Source organism: Canis lupus, chromosome 33 (assembly GCF_003254725.2).
Source record: "Canis lupus dingo isolate Sandy chromosome 33, ASM325472v2, whole genome shotgun sequence".
Classification (NCBI taxonomy): Eukaryota; Metazoa; Chordata; class Mammalia; order Carnivora; family Canidae; genus Canis; species Canis lupus.
In genome coordinates, this window is record NC_064275.1 from 30919159 (window position 1) to 30940804 (window position 21646).

The 21646-nt window shown below is 34.2% G+C and overlaps 1 protein-coding gene across 8 annotated transcripts in view; it reads left to right on the top strand.

Moving 5' to 3' along the window:
• ACAP2 (ArfGAP with coiled-coil, ankyrin repeat and PH domains 2) overlaps positions 1-21646 on the top strand; it is a 131228-nt gene that overhangs the window by 105075 nt on the left and 4507 nt on the right. For 3 of the 8 annotated variants that reach the window (XM_049105559.1, XM_049105560.1, XM_049105561.1), the window contains 10 exons: positions 6297-6505; positions 6834-6903; positions 8450-8541; positions 10409-10593; positions 11002-11106; positions 11480-11572; positions 12606-12793; positions 13203-13312; positions 14642-14752; positions 15988-16049. In XM_049105559.1, the coding sequence (XP_048961516.1) occupies positions 6297-6505; positions 6834-6903; positions 8450-8541; positions 10409-10593; positions 11002-11106; positions 11480-11572; positions 12606-12793; positions 13203-13312; positions 14642-14752; positions 15988-16049 (1225 nt within the window). Of the gene's footprint in view, positions 1-6296; positions 6506-6833; positions 6904-8449; positions 8542-10408; positions 10594-11001; positions 11107-11479; positions 11573-12605; positions 12794-13202; positions 13313-14641; positions 14753-15987; positions 21482-21646 lie in introns of all 8 variants that reach the window. The other 5 variants (XR_007408047.1, XR_007408048.1, XM_035709940.2 and 2 more) reach the window with 3 other exon arrangements.

The following is a 21646-nucleotide window of genomic DNA, read 5'->3' on the forward strand; positions in this document are numbered from 1 at the left end:
GATGCTCTAAGAACATAGTAAAGACTTTGTTGACTATGAGCCTCTCTGAAGTCTGGACCATTTGCTGAGGAACAACTGGAAAGTTAGGATCTTTGGAATCTTTTAAGCTGATATGATTTCCCAGAGGAGTCTCATCAGTCAGTCTCCTGAAGAGGGGTAAGGGGCTTCTGGGATCTCAGCATTCAGTGTGTATATATTCACTTAATCTTCTGCCTTCTACCTTTCAGGTAAATCCTGTCCAGAGAGATACTCTGTTTTACTGCCTCAGAGAATAAAATAAAATTCTAGTCATTTGTGTTTATGTGTGGGAGCAGTTCCAAAATGCATGGAGTTGGGGAAGGCACCTTGGGATCCATCTGCTCCTTACACAGTCTTTTGTCCCACTTTGATTCCCACTTCCATGGTTAACTCGTTATATAAATCCTGGATGGAGCCCTCTGTGTCATGTAAATTCATGAACTCATATTTACTTACTACTGCCGTTGTTAAGATTTGGCCTTGGTCTGCTCAGTTACCGTTCATCCATCCGTCTTCCAGATTCCAAAATTTTGTTGCTGTTATTTGCTTCTCTGTTCTCCTTATTTTTATGGGCAAATGTCTTTTTTTTTTTTTTTTAACTAAAGGAAAACACAACAACTTTCTAGACTAGATTACAGTCATCTCACTTCATACCTAGTAATAATTTCTTAATATCATCTATTACCTAGTCACATATGTTTCCAGTTGTAAAAAAAGTAGCATCGTATCTATGACTGGGCATTGCATCTGGTTGTTATGTCCCTCACGTCTTTCAGTCTAGAGCAAGGCCTTTTTTTTGTGACAGTAACTTACTGAAGAGAGAAGTTTAGTTGTTCTATAGAATTTCGACTGATACAATTAAATCATAGGTGATGTGTATACTTCTGTTGCAACAGGAGACACAGAATACTTGGTTATCCAACCATTCATTGCTAATGCTGTCAGGCTTCTGTGTGACACATTCCAAGTGACCCATTGGATTAGAAAGACGACAATATGACTCCTCGACTGTAAAGTTACATTCCCTCCCTTTTTCCCAGTCTACTTTGTTGCTTGGTGTAAGAAGTCTACTTTGTGTTACTTTGATCTCATAAGATCTACTCCCCCTCCAACCATTCATCTAATGGTTTTACAGATGAATTTATGATTTCATTAGGAATTTCAAAATGATAATTTTCTAATTCTGTCATCCCACCTATATTAATTAACTTGAATTCTTATGTTAAATATAGCTTTTGTTTATCAGCTGGAGCTATTTAGTTACTGTAATAAAATACTCAATTTTTTGCTTTCAGTTATCACATTTGATTAGTTTATTAGCTGCCTTAGTAGCTGCCTCTAATTTTTTGGATATTGTTATAGACTCATGGATTTTTGTAGGTATAATAGGTCCCAATTAATTACACTAATTATTCTTTTTTTACAAAATTATTTGAGTGTAGTTGACACACACTGTTATATTGGTTTCAGGTATAGAACACAGTGATTGAACAACTCTATTCATTATCCTGTGCTCACCATATTCACCATACAATGTTACTACAGTACCATTGACTGTATTACCTGTGTTGCACTTTTCATCCCTGTGGCTTATACATTCCATAACTGGAAGCCTTTATCTACTACTCCCCTTCCCATTTTGCCCATCCTTCCATCCCCCTCCTTTCTGGCAACCATCAGTTTTTTCTCTATTTATAGGTCTGTTTCTGCTTTTTGTTTGTTTTTTAGATTCCACATATATATGAAATCATATGGTATTTGTCTTTTTCTGTATGAATTATTTCACTTAGCATACAAAATACCCTCTAGGTCCATCCTCTAGGATGTCACAAATGGCAAGATCTCATCCCTTTTTTATGGCTGCATAATATTCGTGTGTGTGTGTGTGTGTGTGTGTGTGTGTGTGTGTGTACACATATTTTTCTATATCCATTCATCTATCAATGGATCCTTTGGGTTGCTTCCATATCTTGGCTATTGTAAATAATGTTGTTGTAAACATAGGGCTGCATATATTTTTTGGAATTAACATTTTCATTTTCTTTGTGGTAAATACCTAGTAGTGGAGTTATTAGATTACATCATATTTCTATTTTTAATTTTTTGAGGAATCTCCATACTATTTTCCATAGTGGCTGCACTAAACATTCCCACCAACCTTGCACAGGGGTTCTTTTTTTTCCTACATCCTCACCAACACTTGTAATTTCTTGTCTTTTTTATTTTAGCCATCTGACAGGTGTAAGGTGATACCTCATTGTGGTTTTGATTTGCATTTCCCTGATGAGGCATCCGTATTGGTAAGGAAGAAGTTAAACTGTCACTATTTGCAGATGACGTGATACTGTATATAGAAAATCCTAAAATGTCACCAAAAAGCTATTAGGATTAATAAATGAAATCAGTAAAGTTGCAAGATACGACGTTAATACCCAGAAATTGGTTGCATTTCTGTACACTAATAATGAAGCAGCAGAAAGCGAAATGAAGAAAACAATTCCATTTATAATTGTACCCAGAAGAATAAAAGACCCAAGAATAAACTTAACCAAGGAGGTAAAGACCTATACTCCGAAAACTGTAAAATACTTATGAAGGAAATTGAAGAGAATACAAACAAATGGAAAGATGCTCTTGGATCAGAATTAATAATGTTATTATTAAGAATTAATAATGTTAAAATCCCATGCTCGTGGATCAGAAGAATTAATAATGTTAAAATGTTCATAAAACCCAAAGCAATCTACAGATTTAGTATAATCCCTGTCAAAATACCAACAGCATTTTTCATGGAACTAGAACAAATAATATTAAAATTTGTATGGAACCATAAAAGATCCTGAATAGCCAAAGCAATCTTGTGAAAGAATAAAGCCGGAGGTGTCATAATTCCAGAATTCAAGCCATACTACAAAGCTGTATGGTACTGGCACAAAAATAGGCAGGAATAGAAAACAGAGCCCAGAGATAAACCTACACTCACATGGTCAATTAATCTATGACAAAGGAGGCAAAAGCAGTCTCTTTTATACAGTGGAGGAAAAGGCAGTCTCTTCAATAAATGGTACTAGAAAACTGGATAACTATATGCAAAAAGAATGAAACTGGACCACTTTCTAACACCATACATAGAAATAAACTCAAAATGGATTAAAGACCTAAATGCGAGACCAGAAATCATGAAACTCCTAAAAAAAGAACATATGCAGCAATATCTGTGATATTGGCCATAGCAACATTTTTCTAGATATGTCTAGAAAGGCAAGGGAAAGAAGAGCGGAAACTACTGGGACTACATTAAAATAAAAAAACATCTGCATAGTGAAGGAAACAATAAAATAAAAAGGCAACCTACTGAAGGGGAGAAGGTATTTGCAAATGATATATCCAGTTAGGGGTTAAGATCTAAAAAATATAAAGAACTTATACAACTCAACACCAAAAACCCTACAAATAATCTGACTAAAAATGGGCAGAGGACCTGAATAGACATTTTTCCAAAGAAGAGATACAGATGGTTGGGCAGCCCGGGTGGCTCAGGGGTTTAGCGCCGCCTTCAGCCCAGGGCGTGATCCTGGAGACCCGGGATCGAGTCCCACGTTGGGCTCCCTGCAGTGGAGCCTGCTTCTCCCTCTGCCTGTGTCTCTGCCTCTTTCTCTCTCTCCTCTCTGTGTTGCTCGAATAAATAAAATCTTTAAAAAAATTATTTTTAAAAAAAGAAGACATACAGATGGCCAACAAACACATGAGAAAGATATTCAACATCAGTACATTTTTTTTAATGTTCAGATTATCACAGCTTTGTCCAATAAAGGCTTGGGATAATACATTTTAATATTTTCTTATGTTTTTTAGCAAAATTTTAAGAAGGAACAAAATTAGAGGTATTATATCCAGATCATCTTGATGAAGAAGCTGGTGGCATTGCTGAAATACCTGTGTTATGAAAAATCATACATTTGAAATAATAGAGGTTATAGGGAAAATGGGGATAGGGCTGCCCTAACAATCTGTGTAAGTTTGTAACTAAAATTACTTGCAGGAACTTGAATCTCAGTAAAAATACTAGCATAATTAAATTCATAATAAATGAATACTACAGTATAGATAGGACTTTACTTTAAAAAATTGTTGAAGATAGCTTAATGGAAGGATATAGTAGGGTTGAGATTACTCAGTCATGGTGACAAAGGCAAAATACATAAAGATCAGAGAATGAATGTAATACACACTTTTAAGTTCAAGCACATGGCCAAAATGAGCCAAAAAGAATGGGGGGAATGAGTGTCATGATTATTCCTATGTTCCTGAAGATGGCTAGCCCAGGTTCTGCTGTGTAATGTACTTTGCTTTCAGCTTCTATAATTTGGTACAAAAACTAACTTTTATAAACTGGGAATGAGCCAATAAGATTTCTGTATTATATTGACGTCTTTTTTCCTACCTGATAATTGCATATGGGGTAACTCACATTATTAACATGTTCTAGTAAAACAAATATTTAAAAAATATCAAAATCATTTCAAAAAGACAAGTTCCAAGTATTGTACAAATAACCCCGCCCCCAAAACTATTTCAGAGTAAGTTTCTAACATGATGCCCTGTTATCCATTATTTTAGTGTTACTTTCCTCACCCTAGAACATTTCTCCTATAAAACCACAGTACTGCCATCATAATGAGGAAATGAGCATGGATATATGGCTACAATTTAATTTCCAAACATCTTTAAGTTTATCAGTTGTCCCAGTACTGTTCTTTATAGCAGAAGGATCCAGTCCGGAAGCACAGGTAACATTAGGTGTCATAGCTCTTGATTTTCCCTCCCTCAGGAATAGAGCCTCAGTCTTACTTTGATCTTGACCTTGATAGTTTTGAAGATAGAAACTAGTTATTTTGTAGAATGTCCTTCAGTGTGAGTCTGATGTTTACTCACTAGGTTATGCATCTTTGGCAGATGTATCATATAAATGATGCTGTGTTCTTCTCACTGCGTACTCAGGTGGCACATAACTGACTTGTCCTGCTATTGGTGATGTTAACTTTGATCACTTGATTAAGGTGGTGTTTGCTAGACTTATGTACTATTACATTCCCTTTGTACGTAATAAGTATTTTGTAGGGGAGGTTATTTTGGGACTATGTGAATATTCTGTTCCTCATCAGGCTTTAAACTTTATTTATGTTAGTATAAGCCACTATTTTTTTTTCAATGTATTATAACCCATTACTATCATTTTTTGTTTTGTTGTTCAAATTGACCCAAGTTTGGCCAGTGGAGCCCTGGCTTCTGTATCCTTTTGACATGTTCCCATCAATCTGAGTTTCTCCTTACTTTCTAGCAAGATGAGGTGTTCCAGGTTCATCTTGCACTTTCTCTGCACCAGTGCTACAATCAGCAGTTTCTACAAAGAAACTTCCTTTTTTGGTGAATGGGTTTTAGAAACAAAAATAAAGGAATATATATATGTGTATATGCACAGACATGTTTATATTTGTTTTTGTATCTGTTTATAATGAAAACCATCTATGTGCCTCTTATTATCTCCAGTTCTAATCACACACGACAGGGTTTGTTCTAATTCTCTCCCTTTCCATATAAATAAATGGCTCCTTTTTAATTTTAACATGTTTACGTATTTGATCAGTCTCCCTTTATGTAACCAACATCCTTCTTTGCTGCCAACTGCCCCTACTCAGGCTCAGGCACCTCACTCTAGTGTTTTCTTCTTCCTGCTGGGGCTCTCACTTCCCTTGGTGGGAATATAATTATAATTATGTAATTGATTTATTCTTTGGTAAAAGGCCATACCATTTCCAGTTATTCACTACAATAACTGAAACAATTTGCTTGCGGTTCATTGAATACCTTGGAAAAACTTGGTATAAAATAATATTTTATTCTAGAGTCTTAATAGTCTCATGTTTATTCCATCTATCTACGATCTTGCATGTTAATTTAGTGCTTCTCTTTTTCTGTCCCCTTGTATCTTGCACATGTGTTCACTGTGTCACTTATCTTATATATATACATATATTTATATATATATATGTATATATGTCATTTCCAATGTTTGTTTCTTCTGACAAGACTAAATGCCAGTTGATGGAGAAACCTGTATCTTTTTATCCTTGAATCTGTAATGCCTAGAACAGTGCCTGGCTTAGGCCCATAATAACCCTTTAATTTATTGGTTGGAAGCTTTTATTTGGAGCATGTAAAGTGTAGCATAGTATTACAGTCTTTTTTTTTTAAACAAATAATTCTTAATTTTTTAGAAGCTGGATAAGAAATCATCTCCATCCACAGGAAGCCTGGATTCTGGAAATGAGTCAAAAGATAAATTATTGAAAGGAGAAAGTGCACTACAGCGAGTCCAGTGTATTCCTGGCAATGCCAGCTGTTGTGACTGTGGTCTGGCCGACCCACGGTGGGCCAGCATCAACCTGGGCATCACTCTGTGTATCGAGTGCTCTGGGATTCACAGGTGGGTAGGCCTGTACGGGGTAGGAGACGTCTTTTGGATAAATACACATAGTAAATTATCGTGTCTCATTGGTTAGAGGACCTTTTCCACTTGCCTTAGTTTGACTGCTGTTTGTATCTTTGTAACTTTTGTAAAGTGAATAAAATTCTGGCTTGTGGAGGGCTTTAGAGGACTTTATTTTACTATTTATTATTAACCAGACGATCTCTCCGTATTTACATATATGTTGGGGACATAGTAACTATGTCCCATTAAAAGAGAAATAATTCGCATAATATGCGAATAAAGACAATAGCTTTATATATTAATATATTTTTTTCCCTCTTAGGAGTCTTGGAGTTCATTTTTCAAAAGTACGATCTTTAACTTTAGACACCTGGGAGCCTGAACTTTTAAAGGTAAAATACATAATTGCTTAAAAATATTTCAAATTTTCACATAAAAGATCAGGATTTTAGAATCTTGATTTATAAAATGTATGAGCTTCTTAATGCTAACAATAAACTAAACTATTGAAACACATCTGAGGCTATTTTGGCAAATCTGGTATTTTCATATGGGTTTTTTAAATTGTGAAGTTTATGTAGCACTTTTAATTGCAAGTCACTTTACCTTTTAAGGAAAACAGTATTCCTACATTTTTATGTTTTCTCAAAAAAACCCCATCAATTCTGTGCCTTAATTTTAATCTTTTATGATTATATAAATTTGTTGAAAATATAATAGACATACCAGCATGCTCCAGAATGGATGGGTATAGCATGTTGTTATGATTGGGCCATTTTAGCATAGGACCATTTGAAGGTAGTAACTACTCAAGGTAGTAGTTATCCAACTAAGACATCCTTTCACCTTGTGTGGGGATCCATATCTATGAAAATGTCATAAATAATTTTAGACCACAACTTGGTTTCTGGTAAGGTTTATAAAACTCATATTTGCTAATGATACATTCCTTTTAATTCCCATCATTTAGTTTGTCATATTGTAAAAAATATATATATTAGTTTAACGATTGTAGTATACTCTGCATTTATTTGTGTGAAATTGTGTTCTTTATGTATTTGTATTTTTATTTCAATCCACAGATAAAACCAGTAATCCTCTCAATTATGTAAAGTAAAAAATTTGCTTTGTGAAATTACCGTATAAACACCTGGATGAAAGTGATAAATTGGCTCCTAAAGTAGAGCCCTATTTAGATCGATTCTATTAATTGTTATGAATTCAAAGGAGAAGAAAGTAGGTGATGAGAGGTAGAAACCTAATTTCTCAACATCACTTTTGTAGCCATGAACTTAATAGATTCAGTTTTTTTTTAAGATTATTTATTTATTTATTCATGAGAGACACAGAGAGGCAGAGACACAGGCAGAGGGAGAAGCAGGCTCCGTGCAGGGTGTCCGATGTGGGACTCGGGGTCTCCAGGATCATGCCCTGGCCCAAAGCAAGACGCTCAACCACTGAGCCACCCAGGTGTCCAAGTAGATTCAGTTTTTAAAATTTGGTTGAAACAAGTCTGGTACATTAAAAAATATAACCATGAGCTTTAAACAAAATATTTTGAGATTTGTATATATAAATATATGGAGAAAATAGTTTACTTCCATTTTAAAACTTAACCTATTTGGCTTTAGGCTTCTTTTTTCATTTAATTTACTAACCATTGTGAAAAATATGCAGCATTGTACTAGCCATTGTTGAGGGAAGGTAAGTGAGGAGAAACCCTGTCTTGTAAAAGTGATAGTCTTCTAGTGGGAGGTATTGTTAATGGCAAATGATATTGCTTAGTCCTTGTCTTATTTTGTTTTAACTTTAAACATCTTTGTGGGATGAGCATTTGCAGAATATGCAGAAGGAGTGAGTTAACTGTACTTGCTTTAAGCACTTTTATAGTATTTTTAGGAATTTGTAGCTTATTTTTGTATTTTCCTGCCAAAACAGCTTATGTGTGAGTTGGGAAATGATGTTATAAATCGAGTTTATGAAGCTAAAGTGGAAAAAATGGGAGTAAAGAAACCACAACCAGGACAAAGGTATTATGTGTTCCTTTTTTTTTCATAAGCAGGAATATAGCTATGATTTTATTTCACTGTAATGTTTGATATGTAATATTGAGACAGACTATTTAGAAGAGAACAGTACTGTTTCTGTTAAAATATGGCTCTTTCTTGGGTAGGTGTTAGATAATTATTTTTTTGTTGATTAGATAATCAACTATAGGCTCCAGATGAGAATCTTAAAACTTAAGTCTCAACATAGAATGTAAAAGCTCTTAGCAGTTAAAGTAGACCAATTGTGTTATTGGTAGGTCTTTAAAAAGAGATAATCTGTCCATTAATGTCTCTAGGGATCAAGTTTCTATTGCCAACAATGAATGGTTTTACATTGTTTGACTTCGTTCAGTAAATATCTGCTAATAATAATATCTGTACCTGGGTGGCTCAGTCAGTTGAGTGTCCAACTTGATTTTGGCTCGGGTCATGGTGTTCGGGTTGAGGAATTGAACCCTGCTTCTGGCTCCACACTGGGCGTGGCAGCCACACTGCTTAAGATTCTCTCCGTAAAAAAGAAAAAGAGATTCTCTCCCTCTCACTCTGTGCCCACCCCCGCCCCCCTCCTGGGCTTTGTTTCTCTTGTTTCTCTCTTTATCTGTTAAAAAAAAAAAAAAAAAATATATATATATATATACACACACACACACACATACACATACATATATGTGTATGTGTGTGTGTGTCTGTTAATCATGTAATTTATACATGGCATTATGATGGTAAAGAATTAAAGGTAAAAGGGTAGCTTCTTGTAGGGGAGAGTACTTAGTTGCTGTGTTTGAAATTATACTTCCAGTTCTGTATATGGAAGCTCATTGAATGAAGTTGGCTAAAATGCCCTCAAAGTACATAATTAGTTTTTATTGTTGATGTTGCTTTTAGTCTTTATGGCTTTTTATTTTTAGCATTAAAATCTTACTTGCCTTAATCTTGTGTTGGGTTTTTGTGTTCAACTAAATCTTTATGTATAATCACTATTATTTTAAAAGATTTTGTTATTTGAGAGAGAGAGTACACAAGTTAGGGGGAGGGGCAAAGGAAGAGGGAGAAGTACACTTGGCTGAGTAGGGAGCCCTACACTGTGCTGGATCCCAAGACCCCTGGATCATGACCTGAGCCAGAGGCAGATGCTTAACTGAGCCATCCAGGCATCCATATGCATAATCAATATTATTTTAAAGTTATTGCTGTCTGAATTAATATCACTTAAGTGTGATTATTTGCTAAAGTATGGCCAAAGTTATTTCAGACCTCGAATAACCTATTTTAGGCAAAGATTTAACTATTTTAAAAGGATATAAGTAAGAAAACGAATAGAATGGATTAGGCATTTTGTGATCATATCAAAAAAGTTTAAAATGTGACATTTTTTTCTTCTCCTTTAATTAAGAATGCTATGTTGTTTTAAAGTAGCTGTCCTAGGAAAAATCATGACTGACGATAGTGCTAGTTCATTTATTGATGTTATCTATTGGAGTAAAATGAAATCAAAGTTAATTTCTATAAGTTTTTAAAGTTTTCTTGGTAATATTTTCCATTTTGTAAAAAAGCACAGGGGATTTATATATAGAACTGAATGAGCCCAGAAATTAAGAGAATAAGAGAGTGTCATGTTAATACTTGTGATTTTTCATTTAGTTTATTATTTGTTATTTCATTTGAATATGAGATCATAGTTATTAAATATTTGGAAGGGAAATATGTTGCATAATATCACAAATTTAATTTTAACTAATAATATATTTAGTGACTTTTGGGGAAATAATTCGGTATGTAATGGCTTCTTTTCAGTATCAGCCATGCTAAGAGATTAAACAGAATATCATGACATTTTTATGTATACCAGACAGGAGAAAGAGGCATATATCAAAGCAAAATATGTGGAGAGGAAATTTGTGGATAAATATGCTATATCATCATCACCTCCTGAGCAGGAAAAAAGGATGGTCTCCAAAAGTTGCGAAGAAAAGAGGCTGAGCATTTCTAAACTTGGGCCGGGTGACCCAGTCAGGGCGCCTCCCCAAAGTTCAGGTACTATGGCTTACTTGTTGCGTATAGAAATATTTTCTTAAACTGAAGTCACTTTGTTAATCTCTGAATTAGTAGCCATTGCAGATTATTTAAATGCTAAAAATCTGTTTCTTTCTACGTATTCTAAGGAAAAATTGGGTTTCTATGGCCTTAAAACAGTTAAAATTGAATAGTGTCTTGGTAATTCACATCTCTAGGTAATGTGTGTATTCTAAGGAATAAAACTGCTTAAAATGCAAGGGGAGATGGGAATTATAAATCTATCATGGCAACAAGCCCTAAATATCTGATTAACCACCTAATATCCTTCCTATTTTTTTCCTCCTAAATTTCCCCCAGTAATGTTTTTTCCTGCCCTTTTCCCTTCTTATGGCCTGCTTTGTGCTTTGCTAACTTGCATGTCCCCAGTGGTTGCTGTAAATAGCGACGAGGCCAGGCGGGAGTCTCTGTTCTGTCCTGATGAGCTAGATTCACTCTTCTCCTACTTTGATACTTCTTCAAAACTACGTAGTAGTAAGTACTACTCTTGTGGAGCATTCCAAGTCTGTGCCAGTGGTCATTGTGCAGTGTGGCCGTTTCTCTTGATGTTACCCATTGTCTCAGAATTACACATTACTTGCAGTCATACAATACATTAAGCTCTTCACCACGCCTGACATATTATGGGGTAATAAGATGTGTTGCGACTCTGAAGAGAAGTTTATTTTCCAGCTTTGTGGTTGATTCGTATTTCGATAAGCTGAATGTTTGAAAAGATTAAAATTGTATTAAATGTGTTCTGGTGGTGGCTGAGTTCATGTTGACGTATCAGAGCTCATTTTCAAACCTGTTGTTAGTTTCTGAGTGGCATGAACTTTAATCACTAGCTGATTTTTCTTTAAAACAGTCAAAAGTAATGATAGTGGGATCCAGCAGAGCTCTGATGATGGAAGAGAATCTTTACCCTCCACGGTGTCTGCCAATAGTTTATATGAGCCTGGTGAGTTCTGGTGAAATTCAATGTTAATTGAGACTATTGGCTGGAAAATGCATGTGCTTTGTCCTTAGTCTTGATTACATAATTTCTAAAGAAGCCTTTTGGAAGCCAAATGAGAAGTCAGCTGTTTCTTTTCCTATTTGGACATTGTCTTCTAGTTGTATGTTCTTCTAAGCCTCATAAGACATGCTAAAAGTGCCCAGTCACTGAGGATACTTTCTTTTTTTTTTTTTTTTTTTTTTTTTTGAGGATACTTTCTAATGCACATGAACTATGACTTAATACGCTTTTGGGCTGTTTTATCAGGACAGAGATTAGTAGCTCCTTCCACATTATATTTTTCTTCTGACCTGTTTCGTCTTCCTATATTCTCTCCTTCGTGATTTCCGTGATTTTTGATCTTGCAAATTACTCAGTAGTGAACATTTTTTGAATTACTTGAATGGCTTGTACTGTAAATTGTGGTGATATTGGACCATTCTTGGAGTAAAGCGAGGTTTGGTCTAGTAGTAAAATTCTTCAGGTTTTTTTTTTTTTTTTTTTTTCAACACCAGCTCTTGTTGAGTCCTTAAATCCAGGCTTAGAGAAATACACCCAATTTTAATCTAGTACAGAGTAATTAATCTCGCATTGAATACTGGCAGGACCACAAAGGTCTAGCATACCAATTGATATAAGAGAAGAAGTTTGACTGGTTGGGAAGTGATCAGTCTGTTGGAAATAACATCCTTTTGTGGAAATCTCCAATTCGCTCATTTTGTTAAATCAGTAGTTTCTTTTACATTTTTTTACTGTAGTAAGAGTTCATTTTTAGTTTTTGAATTGTGGTAAGATATACCTAACATAAAATTTACCATCTTCACCATTTTCAAATGGACAGTTGTGAAGCATTGACCCTTGTGCTGCTGTCGCCACTGTCCAGCCACGTAGCTCTCTCTGTCTTACCGAAACTGAAACCCTGTACCTAAGTAACAGTAACTTCCTATCCTTGCCCACCCTGCTTATTTTTACTGGTGTATTTGTGTTTGCTTTTCAGAGGCAGAAAGGCAAGATTCTTCTGTGTTTCTCGACTCTAAACATCTTAATCCAGGACTCCAGCTTTATAGGGCTTCATATGAAAAAAATCTTCCTAAAATGGCTGAGGCTTTGGCTCATGGCGCGGATGTGAACTGGGCTAATTCAGAGGAAAATAAAGCAACACCGCTTATTCAGGCTGTATTAGGGGTATGAATTCATATACAGTAAAACATAAAAAAATCATAATTCATTGTGAACATAGCTTTAGCATTATTTTTTGCTTTAAGATTCGGGTTGGAAAGTAGAAGAAAAAGCTAGTAGTTATTTCTGAGGATCACTTTTGATTACATAAGTTCAAATTTTTTTTTTTTCTCAATGGAAGAGAATTTTGGTGATGAATGTACTGTCTTTTGCTACATCACAGACTACAAATTGAATCCCTATTGAGGTCATTCTTGGAAAGAAAATAATATAATTTGTAATTTCTCTGCTTTTACTGGGGAGTGTTTTCTCTTTTGGGGAAAATGAAACAGGCTATCAGAGTAAATACCTGTTTTTAATAGAAATATATCGATGCTTGCTTTTTGTACATTGTTATCTTCTGTTTTCTGCTAAGGGTTCTCTGGTGACCTGCGAGTTTCTCCTACAGAATGGTGCTAATGTGAACCAGAGAGATGTGCAAGGGCGGGGCCCACTGCACCATGCCACTGTCTTGGGACACACAGGGTAAACCGTAGTACTTACATATTTAAGTAGATTTTATTTGAAAAATTATTTTGAAATAACGTTTTGCTTTGTCTCAAGTTAAGGCCAGTGAGTGGAGTCTGTGAAATGATACTTTCCTATGACCTCTATTGTCATCATGGAATTTGAAATTTTAGAAATCTCATGCAGAAAAAAGCTACTGTTGCTTTTCAGATAAGAAAGTTGCAAAGCCATTTTGAACTTTACTTGCCACTTATATAGATCAGTTTTAGCATTTAAAACTGTCATTGAAATTATGGTGCTTTTGTCAGACAACTAAGTCTGTGTTTGTATTTATGCATGTTCACACATATGTGCATAGCACACATATTTGGGGAGAGTTTTGTAACTTTGGACATTTTAGTTTTCCCATGGGGTGCCTAATGTCCAGTTTTAAAGTAAATTCTTAGTCTCTACTGTTGCTGCTGAGGCTTCTGAAGCAATATTTAGATTCACAGAACAATAAAGCCATGAACATGGATTTTCTAATAGATCCAAGCGAAGTCAAAATGTTGATCTTAAATGAAAAGTTTGTGTCATAGGTGATTGTTTTTAAATAAACTGCCTTAGGATACCCAATTCTTATTACTCCAACAAGCAAGATGCTGTTCTTTTTAAAGTTTACTTAAAACATCTTCAATTTTTAAAAGCATTTTGTTTTTATCATAGCTTACTCTTGTCCGTTAGCAAAAAGATTGAGTTCAATAACTTCATCATAAAAACTTTTGTATGCTTAAAAATGTTCGTTTTTAATTCATCTTTCGCATTTTCTTCTTAAACAACTCTTCTTTCCATTTTTCTTCATAGACCCCATTTGCTCATTCTTCCATATTTTTTTCATTTTTGTCAGTTTCTTCAAGTTATGCTATTTGTGGAATCCAGTGGGAGGATTACCTTCCATTCTTTGCTGGTTGAATTGATGATCGATATGATGTTAAATGATGTTAACATTGCTGTGGCTTTCTTCTTTCCCAGATAATGACCTTGAGTGATTTCTGTCTTATTTAAGCTTATGGATATGTGTATACATCATTTTCTGATATTACTTATTTGAGGGTAGGGGCCATAATTTATATATCCCACCATGCTACAGAGTACCAAGTTAATTGTGAAAACATCTTGAGATTTGTAAAATGCTGATCATGGTAAATTTTTATTATTAGAGTCAGTGTTCAATAAATAGTTGTAGAATGAGTCTAGAATTTCCTAATGAAAATGTTATTTCTTTAAAAGGCAGTGCTTTTTTTTAAAAGGTGAATACTAATTTTTTTCTTATTGGCAATATCTCAAAAATGCTATTTTCTTAAACAGACAGGTATGTTTATTTCTAAAACGAGGTGCCAATCAACATGCCACTGATGAAGAAGGGAAAGACCCTTTGACTATCGCTGTGGAAGCAGCCAATGCTGATATAGTGACTTTGTAAGTGTTTTCTTTTTACTTGATTATTTCTCATAGGATGTATTTCTCCCCCCCCTCCCCTCCCCTCCCCTCCCCTCCCCTCCCCTCCCCTCCCCTCTCCAATAAAAAATAAAATAAAATAAAATAAATAAAATAAAATAAAATAAAATAATAAAGTAAATAAAATAAAATAAAATAAAATAATCCACCATTGGATAAAGATAAGTTATTAAATAAAAGATAGGGATGGTATAGAGAAAGAAATTCTTACAATAGCGGTCCCTTTTGGGGCCCCTGGGTGGTATAGTCAGTTAAGCATCTGACTCTTGGTTTTAATTCAGGTCATGGGAGGAAATTCTTGTTTTCTTAATCCAGTGCGGCATGTCTTCCTGCTGCCAGGATGAATAACCCAAAAAAGAATATATAACCAAATGTTAACCTTGGGAAAATCTTGGTAACCTATGGTCATTTAATACATCAAAATAAATTTCTACTGTTTAGACATAACACTATGCTATTTACATGTCTAGAACTACCTCACCTCAGGGTGAACCAGAATGAATTCATAAGGTACAAATGACATTCCATACCATAGAAACAATACTTTATATAGTTGGCGATTAAAGTATGGCAGGTTGCTTGCTGTAGAGTCTCTGGAGTCTGGAGGAAGGGAAGTAAGCTACTGGAAGTGCTGCAAGGGTCCTGCTTAAACAGAGCTGAAATGTTCTTGTTAGAAATCTTTTATTGTCAGGGAGCCTGGCTGGCTCAGTCAGTAGAGCATGCGACTCTTTATCTTAGGGTTGTGAGTTCCAGCCCCATGTTGGGCATACAGATTTACTTAAAAGTAAAATCTTATTTTTTTTAAAGATTTTATTTATTTATTCATGAGAGACATACAGAGAGAGGCAGGAGACACAGGCTGATGGAGAAACAGGCTCCCTGCAGGGAGCCCAGTGTGGGACTCCATCCCGGGACCCCGGGATCACGCCCTGGGCCGGAGGCAGATGCTCAACTACTGAGCCACCCAGGTGCCTCCAAAACAAAATCTTTAAAGAGAAAAAAAGAAATGTTGTAATTGTCTTCTCTCATGAGAATTGTATAAAAGAAAACTAAAACTAAAATCCCATCTATTTTAGTGGCAAGTACTGGGAAAAGAAAAAAATTGTATCAGTGCATGTTTTTACCTGCTTACATAATTTACTAGTTTATGAGTATATTACAGAACTTCATCTAAAAATCCTTTCCTTTAATTTTAGGTTACGTTTAGCAAGAATGAATGAAGAGATGCGGGAATCAGAAGGACTTTATGGACAGCCAGGTCAATATTCTACTAATAACCATACTGAAATGCAATATAAGAAATGCATTCAGGAATTTATTAGTTTACAGTTGGAAGACTCATAGTTCTTTAGCAAACTGACTTAATACTCTAGAGATTTTATAACTTGTAAATTGTGAGTTGTTATGTATTGTACCTATTGAATTCTTGGGAGTGACTAACTCTCGAGCCTTTAAAAATCCTTAACTATTCCAACTACAGTACACATTGACTTGCTGTGTCCAACTTCGGCTGCTGACTTCTTTTTCTGCTGTACAGATGTCTTCCATATACATTCCTGTGATACGAACGGAATGATAACCTATCTTTATACCCTTACAGCAGCACAATAGTCATTTTCATTTTGGAATTCTCTTTAGCTGTCAAGTGAATATAACAGAGTCGTTTTCTTTTTGTTATTCAGGGAATTTCTATAAATTGTGTTCAGGGAAAAAAACAAATCACCATGTGTTTGGCATATAAAAAGCCAGTATGGAAAATACCTAGAAAAAGTTTATCGAATGAAGAGTTTTGTACTCTGATCTAAAAATAAGTCGTAGGTTTAAAAATAAAATTTATTAGTTTAAGAAGTCCATAATGGGAATGGAGTTAGTTTAAAAGGTATAGAGAAAAGGTCTCACTTTATATTGTAGCTTTGCCCCCAGTAATTATACAATTATATTGTTGGAAAAATGTAAGTATTTAGAACAGTATTTCATGAACCTGATGACCGAGTAAACTTATTAGAGAAACTTCAACTCAGGATCAGTTCATGTCTCATTTTGAGTAATTTTCACCTTTGAGTCGAGATGTCAGGAGAAGGAAGAAATGTTGCTGCTAATCAGATTCCTGTCTTTAAGATTCCTAATCAGACCTTCTTCACAAAGAAAAGAGTAATAATTGGATCTCCAGTTTCATGAATATGAGTATATGAATTACTAGTTTATCTGTTTTAAATTCATTCACATATTAGTAAAAAGATTGCAGCAATTCATGACCAAAATAATTGAGAATATTAGTTTCAATAAGTATATTTGTTTTTTAAAAATGAATATTAATGTATTATTTTAAAAGTGGCCTGGTAATATCATCTATTCTTCCTGTTTATGTTTTGAAATTTTGGTAGTTTAATGCTAGCTTCAACCATTAACTTTTATTTTAATTGGATTAATATATAATTAATATAAATATGGGGGCCATTCTTTTCTCAGCGGACTGTATTTACTATTTATTATTGGTCTCGTTTAATAGAGAACAAGTAAGAACTTTGAGAATAGAGGCACTTCAGCTAGATACTTCTAATCTAGGGTGTCCCACTTTAATCCTATGGATCAAATAATACTATTGAATCATGATATACCAAGATATAAGAGTGCTGATTAAGGGTGAAGTGTCAGTGTTAATTCTGAATTTCACCCATTTGTTTTAAACTTGAATGTTAGATTTTAAATAAGTTATAATTTTGTAACAGATACACTTGAGTGAGAGTATTACTAGGCCGTTTTTGAGGCCTTTATGTTTAAGCACTTTAAAAATAAAAATTATTCAAAGGATATGACCTGATATTTGTGAGGTAAGAGTGTACTTCAGGATTTTAAGTTAAATAATTCTTATTCCTGAAATTTTAAAATTAAATGTTTGGTCAGCTGTTCTTTCCTTAAGCTATTTGCTGATGAAGTTACACCCAACTGATTAGTCATAAGGTCAGTGGTGGACTTTCCTTTGGAGTTGGGAAGCTTGAAAGGACAGGGCCTCTATGTTCTTGCGACTTCTGGTTCCACCCAAATTGCTTGGGCTTCTGCTGCCACCATTTAGGAGCATTCAAATGTCTCTTTCACTGTTGTTTTATGTATAAGTTTATGAGTATACACTTTACTTTCCTCAGTAGAAAAATGAATTTTTCTAATTGATTTGACTGAAAATTTGAACAAAAAAAAGCCTCACTTAAAAAAAAAACAACAAATATTTTTTCTCTTGCTCTCAAATTTTAGAGTTTAAAATAGATCAGAATTCTGGAAATGGCGTATCAACAGATAAAATGAGAGGATGATCTTGATAATAGATTTTTAATGCATTTTGGGGGTCTCATATGTAAAGCGGAACAATTTTATACTTATGCCATGATGTGGTGAAATGGCACAGCAGTTGCTCTCCGGCTACTTTTCTTTTCCTTCATGAATCTTTGGAGAGCAGAAATATTTGCTCAGGCAGTAGGTCTTTCTTTCCCTCCACTTGTCACTCTTCTCTCATTAATTTTGGTTGCTTTATTGAGATCCTTTTTTTTGTTGCCTAGCAATACCTCAGAATTTTGGTAAAATGCAGGTATTTTCAATCTTTTGATAACAAATAGCGCTATCATTTAAAAGTCTCAGATATAATTTTTGGGAATCATGGACTTATTTCTAAGAAACTCCACTTGTGAATCTTCTATCTACAACCATAAGCACCTGAGACTCCCTGTTTTCTGCAAGGCGATATAAGAGCACACATTTCCTGCGGGGAAGATAGATCCCTTTGTATCAGTTCCTATAACTCTTAAGAGGACTGGGTGAGTGAATGTAATACCACGCCCTGCTCTCAATTGTTGGAAACCACTTTGGTGGTTCACACAGTCTTTGGCTCTATGACTCCTCTTGATTGTTGGCAGAGTTTCTCAGTTAGTTAACGATCTTTAGTGAACCAGGGCTGGTTATATGAATATGTTGCTGGCAAAGGCTGATCACTGATCTAATCAGTTCTCAAAAGGAAGCTGTAATCAGCCCAGAAAGGGTGGGATCATATACTTGATCACCTGGGGGTGGGGTCTCACGTGCTGCCATCTCTTTGAGGGGAGTGCGTTTCAAGAGCAAAATCAACAAAATCTTGGATCATCATAATCACTGTTGCAATAGATCTTCTGAATACCAAAAATCAAAGACTATTTTAAACTATCCGTGGACATATAGCAGTCCACATTTTAAAAATTCAGAACTGTCTGGGCACATAGAAAAGTTAACTATCCGAAGAGAAATAGAATGTGATTTAAGTAATTTAAAGCATATAACTTAGCATTACAAATATTGGTGATTAGTTGCTTACCATTTGTAATAAACTATTAAACGTACTTCTTTGAACCTTCCAGGGCAGCATATTCTGGGTTACTGTTCATGTATTCTCGTGTAGACAAGTTATATTTGCCTTGGGCAAAAGTCTAAATGATTAAAGTTATACTTAAATTTTAAAGAGTCACATTGAAGTTCAGTTTATGTTAACTATACTAAATATCTTAGTCACTATTGTTATTGTAATGTTTGCTTTTTGATAATACATTTTGAGGCCTAAGAAAGGTATTTTATTGATAGTCCATTAATTAGTGTTTCGTTAGAAACTGAACGTTAACAGGAAGTTTTGTGTGTGTGAAGGTGAGACTTCCTTTTGTATTGTACTAACTCTTAAAATGTATTCGTGAAACCAATGATTAGTGTAGCACCAACACTTTCCTTCAAGGAAGCATTTAATTCAGTGAATAAAAGATCTTATAATTTGTTTTGCATGGTACAATGGTTCCACTAAAATGTACTTGTGTAATAGGTACTAGATGATTTAAGAACAAAAGCCGGAAAACCACAAAAAGAAAAAAAACCCCACAGTTTGTTATACAGAATATGCATTGCTACTAGTAGAAGCCATATATTGCCATTGTACTGTTGTAATACTTAAGACTGCTCATCTGGTGCTATCTGTAAACTGTTTGGCATTAGCGTCTGCTTAGATTCTTCTCCCGGTTTCTTCCTGAATGTATATAATGTGTGCCTTTTAAGTTACTTCTGGTGTTGAATGGTAAAATCAGTGTGTTATTTTTGTATTATATTCTGCACTTTACACTTCCTTGGAAAGTAAAATTCCAGACTCTCAAGTTTAAATAGTATTTTAAAAATATTTATAATGTTTACAATAAATATTTTAAATATTTTAATTCAACATCTAAGAATAAGAATTTTTTAATATTTTGTATGTTTTGTTAATTGATATTTAATGTCAGTCTCTTCTCAGTTTATTTTATATCTTTAGAATGGCTAAAAATGGGAATAGATTTGTAGTTTGTCTTTTAATGTGAGAGTTTAGCTTTTAAGAATTCATGGGTGTGATTAGATTGTCTTAACAGTTGTTCTGGTATATCAAATTTTATTTTTATTGTTTTAATAACATAATATGAATTAGATGCTACTCTTAACCAACCTATTAAGATTTTCTTTTTACTATATTTTTTCATTTTAGAGAAGACTGATTGATACAGGTCATGAGAAAATTTCCAGGCCTAAATGAAAACTACATAGAGATTTTAATAATTTGCTTTTTACATAGACTAAATACTAAAAGTGATAAATATTAAAAACATTAAAATTTTTTTATTGAAAATCTTGAGTTATGCTGTTAGACCTTTTTACTAGATCTTTATCTCCCTTCCCCAACATTTTTCCGATTCTCTAGCTTTTGGTATGACACCTATTGCCTCAAAAATCTCGCTTGTTAGAAGCTGACAAAACTTGCTGCACTATTATCAGCTGTAGCAATGAGTATGTAATAAGATGGATGCAAGATATCTTATGGGAAGTACTTATAAAACCATGTTGCAGCAGTAATCATTTAAAGTGGTATTTGATGGTTTAAATCTTGAAAACAGAACTATGCTAAGCTTCTGTGTAAAGCTAATGTTTAACAGGAAATATTCATGATAAAAGATTCATCTTGAAAATAAGATTTTACTTTATACAAACCCTTTGTCCAGGGAATTAATCTCTATGTATTCATATATTTAGTTTCTCACGGCAAGAACAACAGTATTCAGTCTGCTATAGTATCAGTATCTATACTCTGCTTCTCTACGAGCGTATTTGTACGTATATACATATGTGTATTACTCTAATATAACAGACGTCTTTGGTATCTATTCCCCTTTTCTCATAGCACTCTTGCTCATGTGACCTACAGTAAACAAAAAGCTTCTGACTAAATGTGAAACTGACTTTATATAGTCATTTTCTAGGCTTTATTATTTCATAAGCTCAGTAAGCAGTGTTTTAGGTGCATTAATTTTAGTTAAGCATTAAAGTTTGAGTAAAGAATTTCTTTTTCACATGATATTTAAATTAAAATGCCTTTTAACTAAAAGATAAAATAGGCTTTTTTTTCCCTTACCTGATTATCGGTTTGTCTTATTAATAACTTGCATCCATCAGAAGCATTAGTATTTGTTATTGGTCTTTTCTTTTGGCCTTGATCAAGGGAAATATTTATTTAAAGAATGCCTTGTTTACTATACCTCATTTAGAATGACTTTTATTTCTGTGTAAATAAATGTATTTCCTTACATTGCTTTAAAACACTTGCATCTTTGCTCTTTTCTAACTCTGAGCTTTCCTCTGTGGCTGCATCTGAGGTGCTTTTTTCAGGTATAGCTTTTTTTCTTTCAATATATGCTTTTCCAGCATTTATATTAGTCCTTTTTCTTCCAAAAATGCTCATCTGAGCAAAACTTGAATATGATTAATTATAATATAGTTACTAGCCATAAAAAATGAATGTTGTTTATTAATACTTTCATGGAATGCATTATA